Source organism: Medicago sativa, chromosome 1 (genome assembly GCF_051527215.1).
Source record: "Medicago sativa cultivar Bolivia chromosome 1, Bolivia_mono, whole genome shotgun sequence".
In the NCBI taxonomy this organism is placed as follows: domain Eukaryota; kingdom Viridiplantae; phylum Streptophyta; class Magnoliopsida; order Fabales; family Fabaceae; genus Medicago; species Medicago sativa.
Genome location: NC_140749.1, coordinates 38,191,514 through 38,208,972, shown reverse-complemented (window position 1 = coordinate 38,208,972; position 17,459 = coordinate 38,191,514). Strand labels below are relative to the sequence as shown.

Here is a 17,459-nt window from a genome sequence, read left to right as displayed (position 1 = left end):
GGCATTGGCAACCTCACTCATAGGAATACTCCTCTTTGGTCTATAAAATTGTTGGCGGTGTATTTTTAGGATCCATTTGTTTTTTTTTTCATTTGTTTATCAAATAAAAAACATATTTAAATATAAATAATATCTATACTATATATAAAGAAAACTACCCCTTTCAGCACACTTTTGGGTTGGAATTTTCTTTCCAAAAATACCCTTAATTTTAAATACAAATAGCCAATTATAAAATAAAATGTGGATTAATAATCAATGTCATTAATCGTCACCGTTAACTTTCTTTTACCACCGTTAACAACAAATCAAACTCATAAAAAGTTTAAAAATTATGTTTGCATTATTTATGTCTCTTCTCATGGATTCAAATCGATCCAGAATTCATCATAGTACCCTCTGATCACATCTCATCACCTCTAAAAAATTAGAAAGTTCCAAGGCTCACGAACTTGATTAATACTTCTGAAGCACCATTGAATGAAATATCTTTAAGGTCCACTTCATGAATTGAATATCTTTCTATGTTATCCTTCGAGCAATTTACTTTCCGCCAACATTACAATTCAAGCTTTTTTTTTTTACTTTTTTTTGTTAGAAGAATGAATAATTAGAATTTGAGAAAATCAAAGTTGAACAATAATCACTTATGAAAAAAATAATCCAAAGTTTATGTTTTTTGGTGCTTTATTTCTCACGAGTCTATGAGTTTTTTAATTTTTTTTTTAAACAAAAATAATAGCCGATGAGGATTGGACTATAAATCCTCTATAAAAAAATTAGTAACAAACGTGAGCAAAAAATATTGTTAAAGATTTAACTTTAAATCCTCTAAAAAAGATTAGTAACAAACGTGAGCAAAAAATGATGTTAAAGATTAGACTTTAAATCCTCTAATAAAAGATTAGTAACAAACGTGAGCAAAAAAAAGATTAGTAACAAACTAAGCAAAAAATAATGTTAAAAATTGCATTTTAAATCCTCTGATAAAAATATTAGTAACAAACATGAGCAAAATATTATGATTCAAAATCTTTTAGAAAAAGATTTGTTAGCACTATATTAAATGGACTATAAATCCTCTAAAAAAAAAAGATTAGTAACAAACGTGAGCAAAAAATATTGTTAAAGATTGGACTTTAAATCCTCTAAAAAAATATTAGTAACAAACATGAGCAAAAAATAATGTTAAATATTAGACTTTAAATCCTCTAAAAAAATATTAGTAACAAACATGAGCAAAAAATAATGTTAAATATTAGACTTTAAATCCTCTAATAAAAGATTAGTAACAAACGTAAGCAAAAAAAAAAAAAAGATTAGTAACAAACATGAGAAAAAAATAATGTTAAAAATTGGACTTTAAATCCTCTGATAAAAGTATTAGTAATAAACGTGAGCAAAATATTATGATTCAAAAAATGTTTTAGAAAAAGATTTGTTAGCACTATATTAAAAATATTAATAAGTAGGGTTCTCACAGTTCATAGTTCGTTCCCGCATTGTTTAGTTTTTCTCAACCTCTCTCCGCCCTCTGCATCAGAATTCAGAATTAACCTGTAAGTTTTTTTTTCTTTCATGTTACAACTAATCAAAGTTGATTAATTTTATGGATTATTTGACTTTGCTGGTTTATAAGTGATTATGATTCAAATTATTTACGATTAATTTTAAAAATTATTTGACTTTGCTGGTTTATAATTGCTTATACAAACTATGATAGTGTGTTTTTTTTTTTTTTATCTATAAGCACACTTTTGGGTTGGACTTTTCTTTCCAAAAATACCCTTAATTTTAAATACAAAGAGCCAATTATAAAATAATACGTGGATTAGTAATCCATGTCACTAATCGTCACCATTAACCCTCTTTTACCTCTGTTAACCAAAGATCAAACTCACAAAAAAACTAGCACAAAACAACAACTCATGTTACTTTTTTATCAGTCGCTTTTATGTTGTACATCTATGTTGTTCCCCTCAATACAACCGACAAAGATTGTCAAGTATTTTCATATCCCTTCCGCAAAAAACAGTATTCCATATTATTTTATTGATATAAATTACTCATCCTTAGTCTTTGATCAATTGTAACAAACGTGAGTAAAAAATAATGGAAAAAATTGGACTTTAAATCCTCTAAAAAAAAAGATTAGTAACAAACATGAGCAAAAAATAATGTTAAAATATTAGAATTTAAATCCTCTAAAAAAAATTAGTAACAAACGTGAGCAAAAAATATTGTTAAACATTGGACTTTAAATTCTCTAAAAAAAGATTAGTAATAGATGTGAGTAAAAAATATTGTTGAAGATTGAACTGTAATTTCTCTAAAAAAAATATTAGTAACAAACGTGAGCAAAAAATAATGTTAAAGATTGGACTTTAAATCCTCTAAAAAAAGATTAGTAACAATCGTGAGAAAAAAATAATGTTAAAGATTGAACTTTAAATACTCTAAAAAAAATATTAGTAACAAACGTGAGAAAAAAATAATATTAAAGATTGAATTTTAAATCCTCTGAGAAAAAAAATATTAGTAACAAACGTGAGCAAAATATTATGTTAAAGATTGGACTTTAAATCCTCTAAAAAAATATTAGTAACAAATGTGAGCAAAAATTAATGTTAAAGAGCAGACTATTCCCAATGTCGGAATCTATCTTCCACGACATGTTTTCAATTATGGTCAATTATATGTAGCTTTATCGAGAGGAGTTTCTCAAAATTCCACAAAAGTTCTCATTAATGAAGGGAAAATAGAAGGAGAAGATGGAGACTTTACGAAAAATGTAGTTTTTAAAGATATTCTTTTATCGCAATCATAACAATGTTTCTTTTACAGAAAATGTCATTTATACATTTATGTTATGATGTTACTAATTACTATTAGAATAAACAATAAAAGATCTTTATTTTTTTATATGCAGTCAAACTAAAATATGTTGAGTTCATAAATAATTGTTATATAACTTCACAATATTTTGTTTATAAATTAATATATCAATAATTTCCATTAATATTTAAAAATTTAAAAAATTTAATCAAAATTATACAAACAAATATAATAAAATAATCACATGCGTTAGCGCAGTAGAAAGAGCGGACAGACGGGCACGATAGTGCCCGTCTTTCCGCTAGTAAAAATAAAATATATACCCAAGAGTTTACATGATATGATAACAACTCTCTAGCAATTTAATCAAATGTCTTGACTTTTAATCGAGTCTTAAAAATGCAGCAGGGGTAGTATTAAATCTCTTGAGGATAATTGATTTTTTTTTAAAGAACAATAAAATAGTATTTTTTTTTGGTTAAGAAAGAACAATCAAATATATAAATATAAATAACGGTTCTTTTTGTGAGTATTTTCTTTTTACTTTTTTTTTAATTTTTAATATTTTTTTCTCAACCTTTATTGGACATTGTGTGTACAAATAAACCTACGATCTCTCAGATTCAATTTTGTATGATTTTTCTATCACTTTTCTCATATTCAACTTTGCTAATCTAGTTTCTTTTAATGAATGTAAGAAATTTTTATTAAATGATTAACAACAGGTCAAGAAAAGAGTAAAAAGGAAGAAAAAAAAGACAATATACATTTAAAATTATTCGTTACGTTCACGCTCTTAATGATAAAAATGGCCAAATTAGTTGACGAGAAAAGATAGGCCAAATTATTAGTATATATGTTTTTTTAAAAGAAAGGTTTACATTACAATATAATAATTTTATTAATAAATAAATGCATTCCATTCCCAAAAATATATTTTCTTCAAGACTCATTTTAGAAACACTTTTTGTACATGTAGACCATCACTACATCCAAACCATTCAATTTTCAATTGATACATCAAAGGTTAAATGTATGTTTGTGTATGGGTACACAAATTTAACAATTTGTGCACCCTAAAAGTCACCTTACACATATGCAATTTTTATGACCCGTGCGGCAGCACGGGTGCAAGGACTAGTATATTTTATTTTAAAGGTACTTTAGTCATTTTAAGTCATTTTAGGGTGGAGCTAGGTTTTGTTGGGGTGTAACTAAAAATTTTAGGGTGGAGCTAGGCATTTGCCAAAATTTTATTTAAACAAAAGATTAATTTGATGGTTTCCTAGAGAATTATTTTTCGATCATGTGGGATAAGCATTGACGATACACCACGTCAAGTGTTGGAATATTCTAGACCATTCCCGAAACATAATTCCTTGCTTAACCTCCACGCTTCAATGTTCTCGATTCTTCTTTCAACCCCTTATAAATCAATAACCTCTCCTATCTCATTCATCAATCATCAATCTTCTCAAATCTCAATTCATCAAAAGTCAAAACCAATCACTCTCTTCTTCTTCTTTTCTCATCATCATGCAGATTTTCGTGAAAACCTTGACCGGCAAAACAATAACCCTAGAGGTAGAATCCTCCGACACAATCGACAACGTCAAAGCCAAAATTCAAGACAAAGAAGGAATTCCACCTGACCAACAACGTCTCATCTTCGCCGGCAAACAACTAGAAGACGGTAGAACTCTTGCGGATTATAATATCCAAAAAGAGTCCACGCTTCACCTTGTTCTCCGTCTCCGCGGTGGCATGCAAATCTTTGTCAAAACTCTGACGGGAAAAACAATAACCCTAGAAGTTGAATCTTCTGACACAATCGACAACGTGAAGGCGAAGATTCAAGACAAGGAAGGCATTCCACCAGATCAACAGAGATTGATCTTTGCAGGGAAGCAACTGGAAGATGGTAGAACTCTTGCAGATTATAATATCCAGAAAGAGAGTACGCTTCATTTGGTTCTGAGGTTGCGTGGTGGGATGCAGATATTTGTAAAGACTTTGACGGGGAAGACGATTACACTGGAGGTGGAGAGTTCTGATACTATCGATAATGTGAAGGCGAAGATTCAGGATAAGGAGGGAATTCCACCGGATCAGCAGCGATTGATCTTTGCTGGGAAACAGCTTGAGGATGGGCGGACTCTTGCTGATTATAATATTCAGAAAGAGTCTACGCTTCATCTTGTTCTTAGGCTCCGTGGTGGTGCCGATGTTTAGATTTAGATCCATAAGTTTCTAATTTCTGTGTTGTTTTTTTGGTTTTGTTATGCTGCAATGATTAAAAGTTGATTAATAAAAGTTTCAATTTGATATTATCGTTTGGATTTGTGATATTGTCTTTGATTTATGCGAATTTTGTCCATTTTGTGATCAACTATTTGAGTTTTATTTATAATAAAATTGTGAAGCCATGAAAATATATTGTGAATGTTCATGCCTGGTTCCTATGCTTTCATGGAACTGCGTTTGATGATACATTAGCTAATGTAATTCTGTTAAGAAATTTTTCCAAATCAATCATAAAACCTAACAGGTTATGCAGTAATAACATGAGAAAACCCATAAACTTGTCATTTATGGTTCTCTTTTAAGATGAAAAGAAAAGATGAGTAAAAATATGGAAAGGTGTAACCAACAATGTGAAGATGCCGATTTCTACAAAGCTTGATTGCAGTATTTTCCCAATTTTTTTTTTCTTTTTCAAAACATTGAAAGCTTGGTGCTAGCTATCAATGATAGCTTGGTGTTATAGCTAACATGCTATCAAGCACGACACTTGACACGTCGACACCCCTATAATAATTTGAGAAAATCAAATCTCAGCTGCATAATCTACAAATATATGTAGAAATTGCCTTAGTATTCCTTAGAATTTTCAGTTATGGTATTATTAAGTTTTTATGAGACATTAGTGAGTTATTAAGTTTTTATGAGACATTAGTGAGTTGTTTTTCAGTTATGTTTTGTTTTAAAGACAATAATTTTAGGGAGTTTCTTTTTGTTTTAAGTTATGTTTCAACTCTATTTATAGAGCGCTAACGTGTTTGTAATGGTGTGCTTGATGTTATAAACAATATTTCTGTCTTCCAATGTATCATATCCATAATACTTTTTCTCTCATATCCTTTTAAAACCAACAAATTGGTATGAGAGCTTATTTTCTTAAGGGATCTGTGAATTGAGTACATAAAAAAACCACCAAAAAAATGGAAACAGAAAGAAACTTCTCCCTTGCTCCACCCATTTTTTATGGTGAAAACTATCATGCTTGGGCTATTAAGATGTCAACATATCTTGAAGCCTTAGACCTTTGGGAAGCTGTAGAAGAAGAATATGTTGTGGAGCCATTATCGGAAAATCCAACGGTGGCTCAAATGAAGATTCACAAAGAAAAGAAGACAAGGAAGGCCAAAGCTAAAGCATGTCTATTCCATGCAGTGTCAAACACAATATTTACAAGAATCATGAACTTGAAATCGGCAAAAGACATTTGGGAGTACATCAAAAAAGAATATGAGGGAAATGAAAGAACCAAAAACATGTAGATACTCAACTTGATTCGGGAGTTCGAGATGCTAAAAATGAAGGAGGCAGAAACCCTAAAAGAGTACTCATATAAAGTGTTGGCGTTGTTAACATGGTGAGATTACTTGGTAATGATTTTTCTGATGAAGGAATTGAGCAAAAAATTTTGGTTTCTGTGCCTGAGAGATATGAATCAAAAATTTCTTCATTAGAAGAAACAAAAGATTTGTCGAGCATTTCCTTGGTAGAATTGGTGAATGCATTGTAGGCACAAGAACAAAGGCGAATGATGAGAGGAGAAGCGTCCATAAAAGGTGCTTTGTACGTGAAAGCAAAAAATCCAGGAGGAAGCAACAACAACAGGCAAAATGATGATATTTTTCCACCATGTGCACACTGTAAAAAGACAAACCATCCTCAAATAAGATGTTGGTGGAGGCCTGATGTCAAGTGCAGAAAATGTGGAAACATGGGACATGTAGAGAGTATGCAGGTCAAAATCAGATTAGGCAAAGATATCCATGGAGCAGCAAGAAGAAGATCTACTTTTTGTTGCAAAATGCTTTGCTACAAGCAATAGTTCATGTGACTCGTGGTTAATTGACAGCGGCTGCACAAATCATATGACCAATGATCATAAGCTCTTTAAAGAGCTTGACAAAACCGTTGTTTCCAAAGTAAAAATTGGAAATGGTGATTTCATCTCAGTCAAGGGGAAAGGGACGATTGCTATTGAAAGTTTATCTGGTATGAAATATATTTCTGATGTTTTATTTGTGCCTGACATTGATCAAAATCTTCTTAGTGTCCCACAACTTGTTGAAAAGGGTTTCAAAGTCAAATTTGAAGACAATGTGTGTTTGATCAAAGATGTTAAAGGCAAAGATGTATTTAAGATTCAAATGAGAGATAAAAGTTATGCTCTAAATCAACCAATAAAGAAGGCGCTGCCAAAAACTTATGAATATTCTGATAAAGACATAGAAGATGTTCCAATTGGAAGAAACAATGAGATCTTGGTGAAAGAGTTCAAAGTTGATGATCAAGGGGTTGATGTGTTAACAAAGGCTTTACCGAAAGTAAGATTTGGAATATTAAAAGACAAGCCGGGACTTTGAAGCAACAAAGGCAAGGAGGAGATTTGTAGAAATTGCCTTAGTATTCCTTAGAATTTTCAGTTATGATATTATTAAGTTTTTATGAGACATTAGTGAGTTGTTTTTCAGTTATGTTTTGTTTTAAAGACAATAATTTTAGGGAGTTTCTTTTTGTTTTAAGCTATGTTTCAACTCTATTTATAGAGAACTAAAGTGTTTGTAATGGTGTGCTTGATGTTATAAACAATATTTCTGTCTTCCAATATATCATATCCATAATACTTTTTCTCTCATATCCCTTTAAAACCAACAATATAATGCAAACATTTTGTTGATGCTGTTCATATTGGTTTAGGATTGCTTCTGCTATGTATAATGTTGGCAGGGAACACTTCTTGCAATTTGCAAATATGAGTTGATCAGCAGGATTCTTCTTAAAGAAAGGTTTTAGGTAGAAAGGTTTTAGGGAACACTTCGGCTATGTCATTAATTTGTTTTGCTTACTAAAAAAAAGTTGTTGGCTCAAGTTCTATAATTTGCATATTGTTTCTGTCATTCAATGGGGTGTTAAATTGTTCCAGTGGGAGGAAGACCATTTGCAGAATCTTAAATATGTTTTGCAAATTTGTTCAGAGAGTAGACACGTCGGGCTTTTATTCAGTCATGTTAAAGGTCTCCTCTTTTCTTTAGAAATTGTTACAAAAATATGTACAAGGGATAACCATATTAAGATGGGGGTTATTAGTCACGACTTGCAATTCTCATATGAAACTGCGAGGTTAATTAGTAGCATCAGCTTCATACACAAACCAATACATCAACTAGTGAATCAGCTCACCCAAACAGCGAACATCATCGTTAGTACAAGCTTGTAAATTTTTCTGTTATTTAATTTAGACATCGTAAGACACAAATATGGAGATATGCGCGGTTATCTAGAATCAAAATAGGCACAATCAAGATACATTAACAAAATTTATTCTATATATGCATCGTAGATGCACAATGTTTTTAAAGAGACATTCACAATGCTAGTTGATCATCAGTAATTAATATATGATGATCACGATTTAACCAAAAACCACATGTGATTTTAATAAGTAGACACAATTACATACCTTTCTTTCATCTATATCATATTGGTAAATTGGCAAATGAAGGAACTTTAGTTTGATCTTGTTGAAAATCGTAGTCTGTGACGACAATGTGGCAGTGCCTCTGTTGCCGATGAACAAGCTGTGGTTGACGAAGAGTATGGATAGTTGGGGAGAGAGAGTGGTGTATGAGAGTTATGTACATTTTGTTGGTAGGTTTCAGAATCCTACCAAATACTCGACCAAACTTCGACAAAACGATGATGTGCTATTTAAAAAGATAACTATTTGGTTTTGGATATTTTGCCTTTTTGCAAGGGAACATGATGTGAGACTCTTAATTGACTTTCTTCTTAATCAATTTTCATTACTTTTGAGCTTTTATTCAGTTGGAGTTGGCTATTGAAAAGGTAAGTATAATGTGTGTATTTTTATTTATTTATTTTTTTGATAAAAAAAGTTTAGGTTAGTTGGGCTCTGTGAGCTCACCAGGATTAGAGCAGACCTCAAGGCTCAAAGAGCACATGTATTTAGAGATCATCCACCAAAGATGTCCTCCCATTAACGGAAGTTGAACCTACGACCTTGCACCTTACTACTGAGCCAACGTTCATCGACTAATGTGTGCTCTATATAGTGTCTATTTGGTTTTTTTATCTTCTCAAACAAGTGCTCAGATTTAACGACGGTGATCTCAATTGTTTGTTTTTGTAACCTCGCAAGTTTTCAGCTTCACATTACATGGGAAAGTTATAGCAATAGTTCTTCTCATTACACTCTTAAATCTTTCCAGGATGATCAGAATGTGTAAATTCCTAAGTGGACCAAGACTACATTCACAATAAAATAAACCAGTTTCATTTGATGCAGCTTGATAACAAAGTTCTAAAATTTGCACCTAATACAAAAGTTGAGTTCTTCCTTCTGATCTCACTGATTAATCTTAGGCTTAATATACAAAATATACCTTCTTTTCTTTTCTTTTCTTTCCTTTTCTTTCCGGACTATACAATCATTGGTCTACAGGTATATGCATTCCTCATGATTCGCTTCTGTCTAAATACATGTGGTCAAATGAAGATCCTACTCGTCAAACTTTGGTGAATATTAGTTGATAAAAGAACTGAGATTGATAACCTATGTGATATACTAGTGCAAGGTCTGGTTTGAGGAGCAGCTGGTGAACATCGTTAAGTTTTGCTGAAATTACAAAAATAATTGGCTTTACATTGTTTGTCCTTAGAATTATCTCAAGCTTATTTCAGGTGGGTGGCGTTTCTGTTAACATCCTTTAGTTTGCAGTCATCAGAGGAATATAACATGAAGCTTCTCCATCCATTAAAAAATATGCAACTGAGTACATATGAAATTAGAAGAAACAAATTACAAAGTGGAAGTATATAGCACTTCAAAATTTGAATCAAAAGACATCATTATGAGGCAGATTTGTTGAATGGAAACAACATCAAAATGTTTGAAATAATACAAATGTTTACTTGGTCATAAAATCTGAACCACACATTTCTATATATTATTGGTAAATTTAAAACTGTGTGTCTCACAAAAAGCATTGACGGCATTCCCGCTACATAATCAACATTCAGTTGTACAGTTGAAGATGAAGAGCAGAGAGAAGAGAGGCAAAAGCTGGCATCTGCGGGTGGACAAGTAATCTTTAGCAGCGAAATACAGGAGGGACAAGTGTATAAAATGACATAGAAATACATTTCAAAATTGCTCTCACATGAAGAAGCTCAGTCTTCAACTTCAGCTTTAATTTCTTTCAGCAAATCTTCCTTGTAATCCTCAAATGTTCCAGGGAAATTTCTTACATTGCCATCTTCAACAACCCATATTTGACTCCGTTCTTCATCCTCACACGCACGTGAAATCAATCTAGAATCATGACTAACAAGAACAACTCCACCAGTGAATTCATCCAGCGCATCAGCCAATGCATCAATACTTTGCATATCCAGATGATTTGTAGGTTCATCTAACAATAAAATGTGAGGTTTTGACATGGATATCGACGTGAATACCACCCGAGCTTTCTGCCCTTCTGATAGTTTGACAATGGGGGTAAGATGGTTATGACTAGGTAGCTCAAATTTACCAAGTTTTGCACGGACAGCCTCTTGCTTACTAAGTCCCTCCTGGTCTGGATGCAGACGAAGAAGGTACTGAACAGGTGTTTCATCCATTGTTAGTGGGTCCACAAAGTGTTGGGAATATCTCCCTATCCTCAATTTCCGACTTCTTCGAACTTCACCTTCACTTGGAACCAAATCACCATCTAGAAGATTTAGAAGTGTAGATTTTCCAGCACCATTAGGCCCAACAATGGCAACACGAGTCCCCATATCAATGCCAACATCAACATCTGAGAGTCTGAAATCCTCCCGGTTTGGGTAGCTAAAGCTCACTTTAATAAGCTGCAGAAGTGGTGGTGTGAGCTCTGTAGGTTCAGGAAAATGGAACTCCACGCTGTAGTCTCTCCGCTTGTTTCCAGTCCTTTTAGCTGCTTTCAATTGCTTTCAAATCATGCTAGTGAGTAATCTTAGAGCATACCGTATTGAGGAAATCTCTATCGTGTGATACAACCACCAAAGTTTTCTTCCAGCGACAAAAGTACTCTTCTAACCAGAGAACAGCCCTCAGGTCAAGATGATTAGTGGGTTCATCGAGCAATAATAGGGTGGGCTGCACAAAAAGTGCTCGAGATAAGAAAATTCTCATCCTCCAACCCCCACTAAAGGATTTTGTAGGACGACCCTGCATATCCTTTGTAAAACCCAGACCAGCTAAAATCTTCGATGCTTGAGATTCAACAGCATCAGACCCCATCAGTTGTAATTGTTCATACAGTTCCGCTAGCTTTTCTCCCGCATCGTCTTCCACATTAGTATCATCTTTATCCACATCTTCACCAGAAGCTGCATTTTGTAGATCAGCAACTTCTTGACGAACTTTAACTAGTTCAACATTAGCTGAAACAACGGCTTCAAGCGCTGTTTTATCATCACCAACTACCTCCTGCTCAACCAGAAGGACATCAATATTCTTAGGTACTGGTATCTTCTTCCAAGCAAGAAGCTTCAAAAGTGTTGACTTGCCCACTCCATTCGGCCCAACCAAACCATACTGTTTTCCATGAGATATCTTCACTGATGCATTCTTTAGAAGTTCTTTGCCACGAGCAGACACAGAAAAGTTTTCTAACGTTATATCTTTGACATTAGCATCAGCACCATCGTCTCCATCAAGAACTGAAGCCCGACTTCCGATGACAACAGTGAAAGCATCATGATCATCTCTAAGAGCTTCTTTCTTTGCCTGTTCCGCCAAATGGGCAGCTAAAATATCTTTCTTTTCACGCTTTTTCAACTTTTTTTCAGCAATAGACACCTCAAGTGGCTTAACATCAGCCCTATGTTTTTGCACTTGCTCCTCTTCCGATTCATCATCATCAGTGGGAGGAAGATCAATATTATCAGTGTATGCAGAAGCTTTCAGAGCAGGTTTTGACTTCGGCTTATTCGAAGAAGATACTTTTTTCGGCTTATCAACTTTTTCATCCATACTTGCTAACATGACAGAGACAGAAATTTTTTCCTTCTTAGAAACATCTTTACTACCTGGTTTAGCCTTTGTAGATGGTCCTGAATCTTCTGACTTTTTCTTACCCATTGTACAGAACTGAAACAAGTGAAAATCTTATTAATATCATTCATTCATTCTGATAAACCCACAACATTGTTTATGTCGGCATAAACATATAATAAATCAATCAGCATAAACATATAATAAAGTGATCATATAGAATAGTAACTGTGTATAATGTGAAGATTGTATTAATATTATTCATGCAACCACATAAAAATAGGAATTGTGCTTAAAGTTCAAAACTTTCAAATGATACATGAATGCACTTCGTTCAAACATAGGTTACAATATATTTGCTTCATATTTTATCAATCAAATAACCCTAATTCGCTAAGAAATAACACAATTTGTTAGATTATGTGGCTCTAATTCTCCATTTTTACAAGCCATTATGTTTGACTTACTTATGAGGTCGGTTACTCTTGGATTTGATGTGCCTGCTGTAACGCCCGTTTCGATTATTTAATTATTTTAATGAGTTTTAGAATATATTTATATGATTAGTGTGATTTATAAGATTTACGTGATTTATATGATTTTAGAGAAATTTATGAGACATTGTGACTTATTTTATTGTTTAATAAAATAAGATTCGAAAATAAAATAAATATGAAAAATTCTTACATGAACTCTTACCTAAGAGATCATTCTTACACCCAACCAATTAAAATCAAATATCTCATTAAAATAATAAAAATAATTAATATCATAATTTTTTCTCATTATTTTAAATATTTCTCTTTCCTTTTTCCACTTTCTTTAACCAACAAAAACCACCCACCACCATTTATGTTTCCATTTCCTTAATTAAAGTCACATTTTTTTAAAGTTAATAACATGTGTCATATTTTTATTGGTTGGGTGTAAGAATAATCTCTTCGGTAAGAGTTCATGCAAGAATATCTCAATAAATATTACGTTGTGGGGTTATTTTGTGTAGAAATATATTTGTTATTTGATGTAGAGATATATTTGTTATTTTGTGTAGAAATATATATGTTATTTGGTATAGAAATATATTTGTTATTTTGTGTGGAAATATATATGTTATCTGGTGTAGAAATATATTTGTTATTCAGTGAAGAGGTATTTGTTATTTGATGTTAAAATATTATATACATATATATTTTGATGAAATATGTTATTATGTGTTATTTGGTGTATTAATATTATGACTTAATTGCATGTTTGGTCCCTTATGTTTATTTTAGTTTTCAAGTTGGTCCCTTATGTTTTGAAAGTTTCAAGTTGGTCCCTTACGTTTTAAAAGTTTTCAAGTTGGTCCCTTACGTTTTGAAAGTTTCAAGTTGGTCCCTTATGTTTATTTTAGTTTTCAAGTTGGTCCCTTATGTTTATTTTAGTTTTCAAGTCGGTCCAAAACATAAGGGACCAACTTGAAAACTAAAATAAACATAAGGGACCAACTTGAAAACTAAAATAAACATAAGGGACCAACTTGAAAACTAAAATAAACATAAGGGACTAACTTGAAACCTTAAAAACGTAAGGGACCAACTTGAAAACTAAAATAAACGTATGGGACCAACTTGAAACTTTCAAAACATAAGGGACCAACTTGAAAACTAAAATAAACATAAGGGACCAAACATGCAATTAAGCCTAATATTATTAAGTGGGAGAGATATATATTTAATTTAGAAATAAATAAGATTATGAGGAAAAGAGTAATTTTGAGGTGTAAGAGAAATTTGATGAGGGGTTATAAATAAGAGAAGTTAGGTACGATCAGTTTTTGGAGAAAACAAGGTTTAGAGATAAGAGAAGAGAAGAGAAGACAAAGAGAAGAGAGAAGAGGCTGCATCGATAATTCTAAGGTAAGGGTGAGACTAACATTCAATCTTATTATGTGTATGATTCTAACGATTAGATTTAACGAGTTGTAGGAAGAGTTTTTGAGAGATCGAGAAGTAGGGTTTAAGTGAAAAATTGAGAATTAATGGTTGTTGTTGTTTGATTTTGATGATTAGAGAAATTAGGTTTCACTCAAAATTGATGAAATATAATGTTGTTGTTGATGAATTCATGGCTGCTTGTTGCTGTTATTGTTATGATATGTTTTTGTTAATGATTGATGCAATGGGTAATCATAATCATAGAACTTGAAGTGAATTTATGTTGTTCTTGAAGGTTTTCATGAAAAATGGGTCAAATGGTGATTTTTGTTGAAAGGGTGTTTTAGTTCAAGTTTTATATGGATTTGGGTGTCTTTTCATGTTTAGAAACGTTTAAACAAACTTTGGGACCAAATTTGGGCTTAGGGGATTCAAAATTGGGATTTTGGGATGAAAAATAGAGTTTTCCCGAGAGCTATCCCTGACAGCATTCTCTGTTTCATGTTTTTGCATCTTTTTCACACATTTCAGTTTTGAATTGGCTTTAGGTGTAAACACGAAAGTTGTAGGTATGGATGTTAGCTTTCTAATGTCGTTGGTTTGACTTCAAAAGATTTATAGAACTTGAGTTATGGTCAAATTAATGCACGTAGGTCACAGTGAATTTTTATGGACTTTCAGCACAACTTTTCCGAATTTAAAATGAAAACTGGTATTGATCGGTACAGAATTGGTCTTAGGCGTAAACATGAAAGTTTTAGATAATTTTGTTAGTTTTCCAGTGGCTTTGGTTTGACATGAATATGATTTTTAATTTTTGAGTTATGATGAAAATACTCCAAGGAGGTCTTAGCGAAATTGTACGGTGACAGCATTCTCTGTTTCATGTTTTTGCGTTTTGTTCATATGTTTCTGTTTTGAATTAATCTTTGTTGTAAACATGAAAGTTGTTGATAATTGTGATATCTTTCTAGTAGCCTTGGTTTGACATGAAAATATGGTGTACATGATGATTTATGTTCGTACAAAGATGCAGGATAAATTGTTGATACTTGAATACGATGATATATGATGAATTAATTGTGTGTTGTCATGTTGCTGTTAATATTATCAATGTGATATTTTTATATGAGTATTAATGTGAATTATATATGATGTTTTAAGATGCTAAGATGTTAAGATGTTAAGACGTTAAGATGATATGAAGTTGTTAAGTCGTCGAGTCGTTATGAAGTCGTCAAGTTGTTAAGATGTCATATATGTTCATGAAGTTTCTAAGACATAAGATGTTGAGTCTATGCATACTCATTTATAGATGAGGGCTCATGCCCTGGAGCTTTTGCTCAACCCACGACGATGAGGGCTTATACCCTAGGAGCTTTTGCTCAACCCAGACGATGAGGGCTTATGCCCTGGGAGCTTTTGCTCAACCCATGACGATGAGGGCTTATGCCCTAGGAGTATATTTATGCTCAACGACGATGAGGGCTTATGCCCTAGAATGGTACCACATGCATTTGCATTTCATGATGATTCGAGATGGTTTAAGACGTTAAGAGTTGCATAGTCGAGTTTAGATGCATTGTCGAGTCAAGATGTTAAGTTGTGATGTTTTAACGAAGTGACTATAGATGAATGATTATGAAGATGTTTATGATGAATAATTATGAAGTTGTTTATGATGAATGGTTATGAAGTTGTTTACGATGGTTGATTATGAAGTGGTTTATGATGATGATTTTATATTGATGCTATATGATTTATGATATGATGCTATATGATTTATGATATGATGTCTATGTCTATTAGATGATGATATGTGACGATGTTATGATTATTAATTCATGATATATGACGGTGTTATGTTTATTATTTGATGAAATGCGATGATTGTTTGCGATTAGTATTTGATGATATGTGATGATGCTTTTATGAATATATTTATGATGATATATGATGACGTTTATGTTTGTACTTATGATGCTATAAGATGATGTCTTATGATTATATTTATGAAGATATATGATGATGTTTATGATTGTATTTTTGATGATATATGATGAGTTTATGACTAATGTAGGAAGATTAATGATGCTAGTTAATATTATTGTTTTGTGAAATCTCACCCCTTCTGCTTGAAAATGTTGCTCTTCGTATGGGTAACTTGCAGGTAACCAAGATTAGTTGCGGTCGTGAATGGACTCCTCACAAGTGTGTGTGTCTTAGGTGCTCTGATACATAACGGGATGGGATTATGTCTTTACTTTCTGTTCCTTACGTATTAGTTTATGAATCTTTCAAGAATTGATGTTGAACTAAGTTTTATGAGATTTTATATTGAGGCCCTTGTGCCAAAGATTATTTAAGTTGTCAAACTATTCCACTGCAAAGTTTTAAATATTATGTTGTTGAACGTTTTGAAGGATAAATTATTATTTATTCCATTTATGATTTTTAAGAAATGTGACATTCGGTTTTATGATGAAAAACTCTGATTTTATTTATGAAAATTTTACGTTGGGAAAACGGGGTGTTACACCTGCAATCTTTGACCAAGAGAAATCATGCTTTTCTTGCAAGCTCCCACGTCATGCTTGCTGCATGTTCCACACCTCATGCTTAGTTGCTTACTTATCTAATAGCCTTCCAGCTCCTACTCTAGGTGGATGTTCCAGCTTTATTCCTTCACTCTTAAGTATGAGATTAAGGCCTATATATATGTAAGCAACACGAAAGGCTTGATACATAGAGATATCACATAACAATTAACACACTTTGTAACATACATTTGAGTGTGCTTTTTGGTGAGAATTCTTGTTCCATTTTAGAGAGTATTTTAGGAGATATTGAGAAAAAATATTGTCCTTTGTCCTCATTACTATAAGAGGACTTGTTGTACTCTTTTATTTTACATAGTGGAACTTTGTTCGTGATCGCCCGTGGTTTTTTACTTCTCATATTGAGGAGTTTTCCACATAAATCTTGTGTGTTATTTCTCTTGTTATTTTACTTACTTCTCTTTAATTCCCAATTGCATCAATCATGTGCTTCCGCATGGCACTGATATCCCTAACGTACAAGTGGTATCAGAGCTCTAAGTTGGGAGTTTCAAAATGTCTCCCAAATTTGACATTGAGAAGTTTGATGGCAAGATTAGCTTTTCTATTTGGCGAGTCCAGATGAGGGCCGTTCTTACTCAGACTGGATTAAAGAAAGCTTTAGATGGAAAGTCGAAGAAACCAGCTTCCAAGACTGATGATCAGTGGGACGAGTTGGATGAAAAGGCACTTTCATCAATCCAACTTTGCTTGTCAAAAGAGGTTCTCCATGAAGTGGTCAATGAAACAACTGCTGCGGGATTATGGCTGTAGTTA

The 17,459-nt window shown here is 32.6% G+C and overlaps 1 protein-coding gene and 1 pseudogene across 1 annotated transcript; one reads left to right on the top strand and one right to left on the bottom strand.

Moving 5' to 3' along the window:
• Window positions 1–4,196: 4,196 nt before the first annotated feature.
• On the top strand, window positions 4,197–5,165 carry LOC146954802 (polyubiquitin 11-like). The gene has a single exon (XM_085718607.1). It carries the CDS (start codon window positions 4,372–4,374, stop codon window positions 5,065–5,067), a length of 696 nt encoding a protein of 231 aa, XP_085574733.1. The 5' UTR covers window positions 4,197–4,371; the 3' UTR covers window positions 5,068–5,165.
• Window positions 5,166–9,980: 4,815 nt separating this feature from the next.
• On the bottom strand, window positions 9,981–12,322 carry LOC146954801 (ABC transporter F family member 4 pseudogene; annotated as a pseudogene).
• Window positions 12,323–17,459: the final 5,137 nt, after the last annotated feature.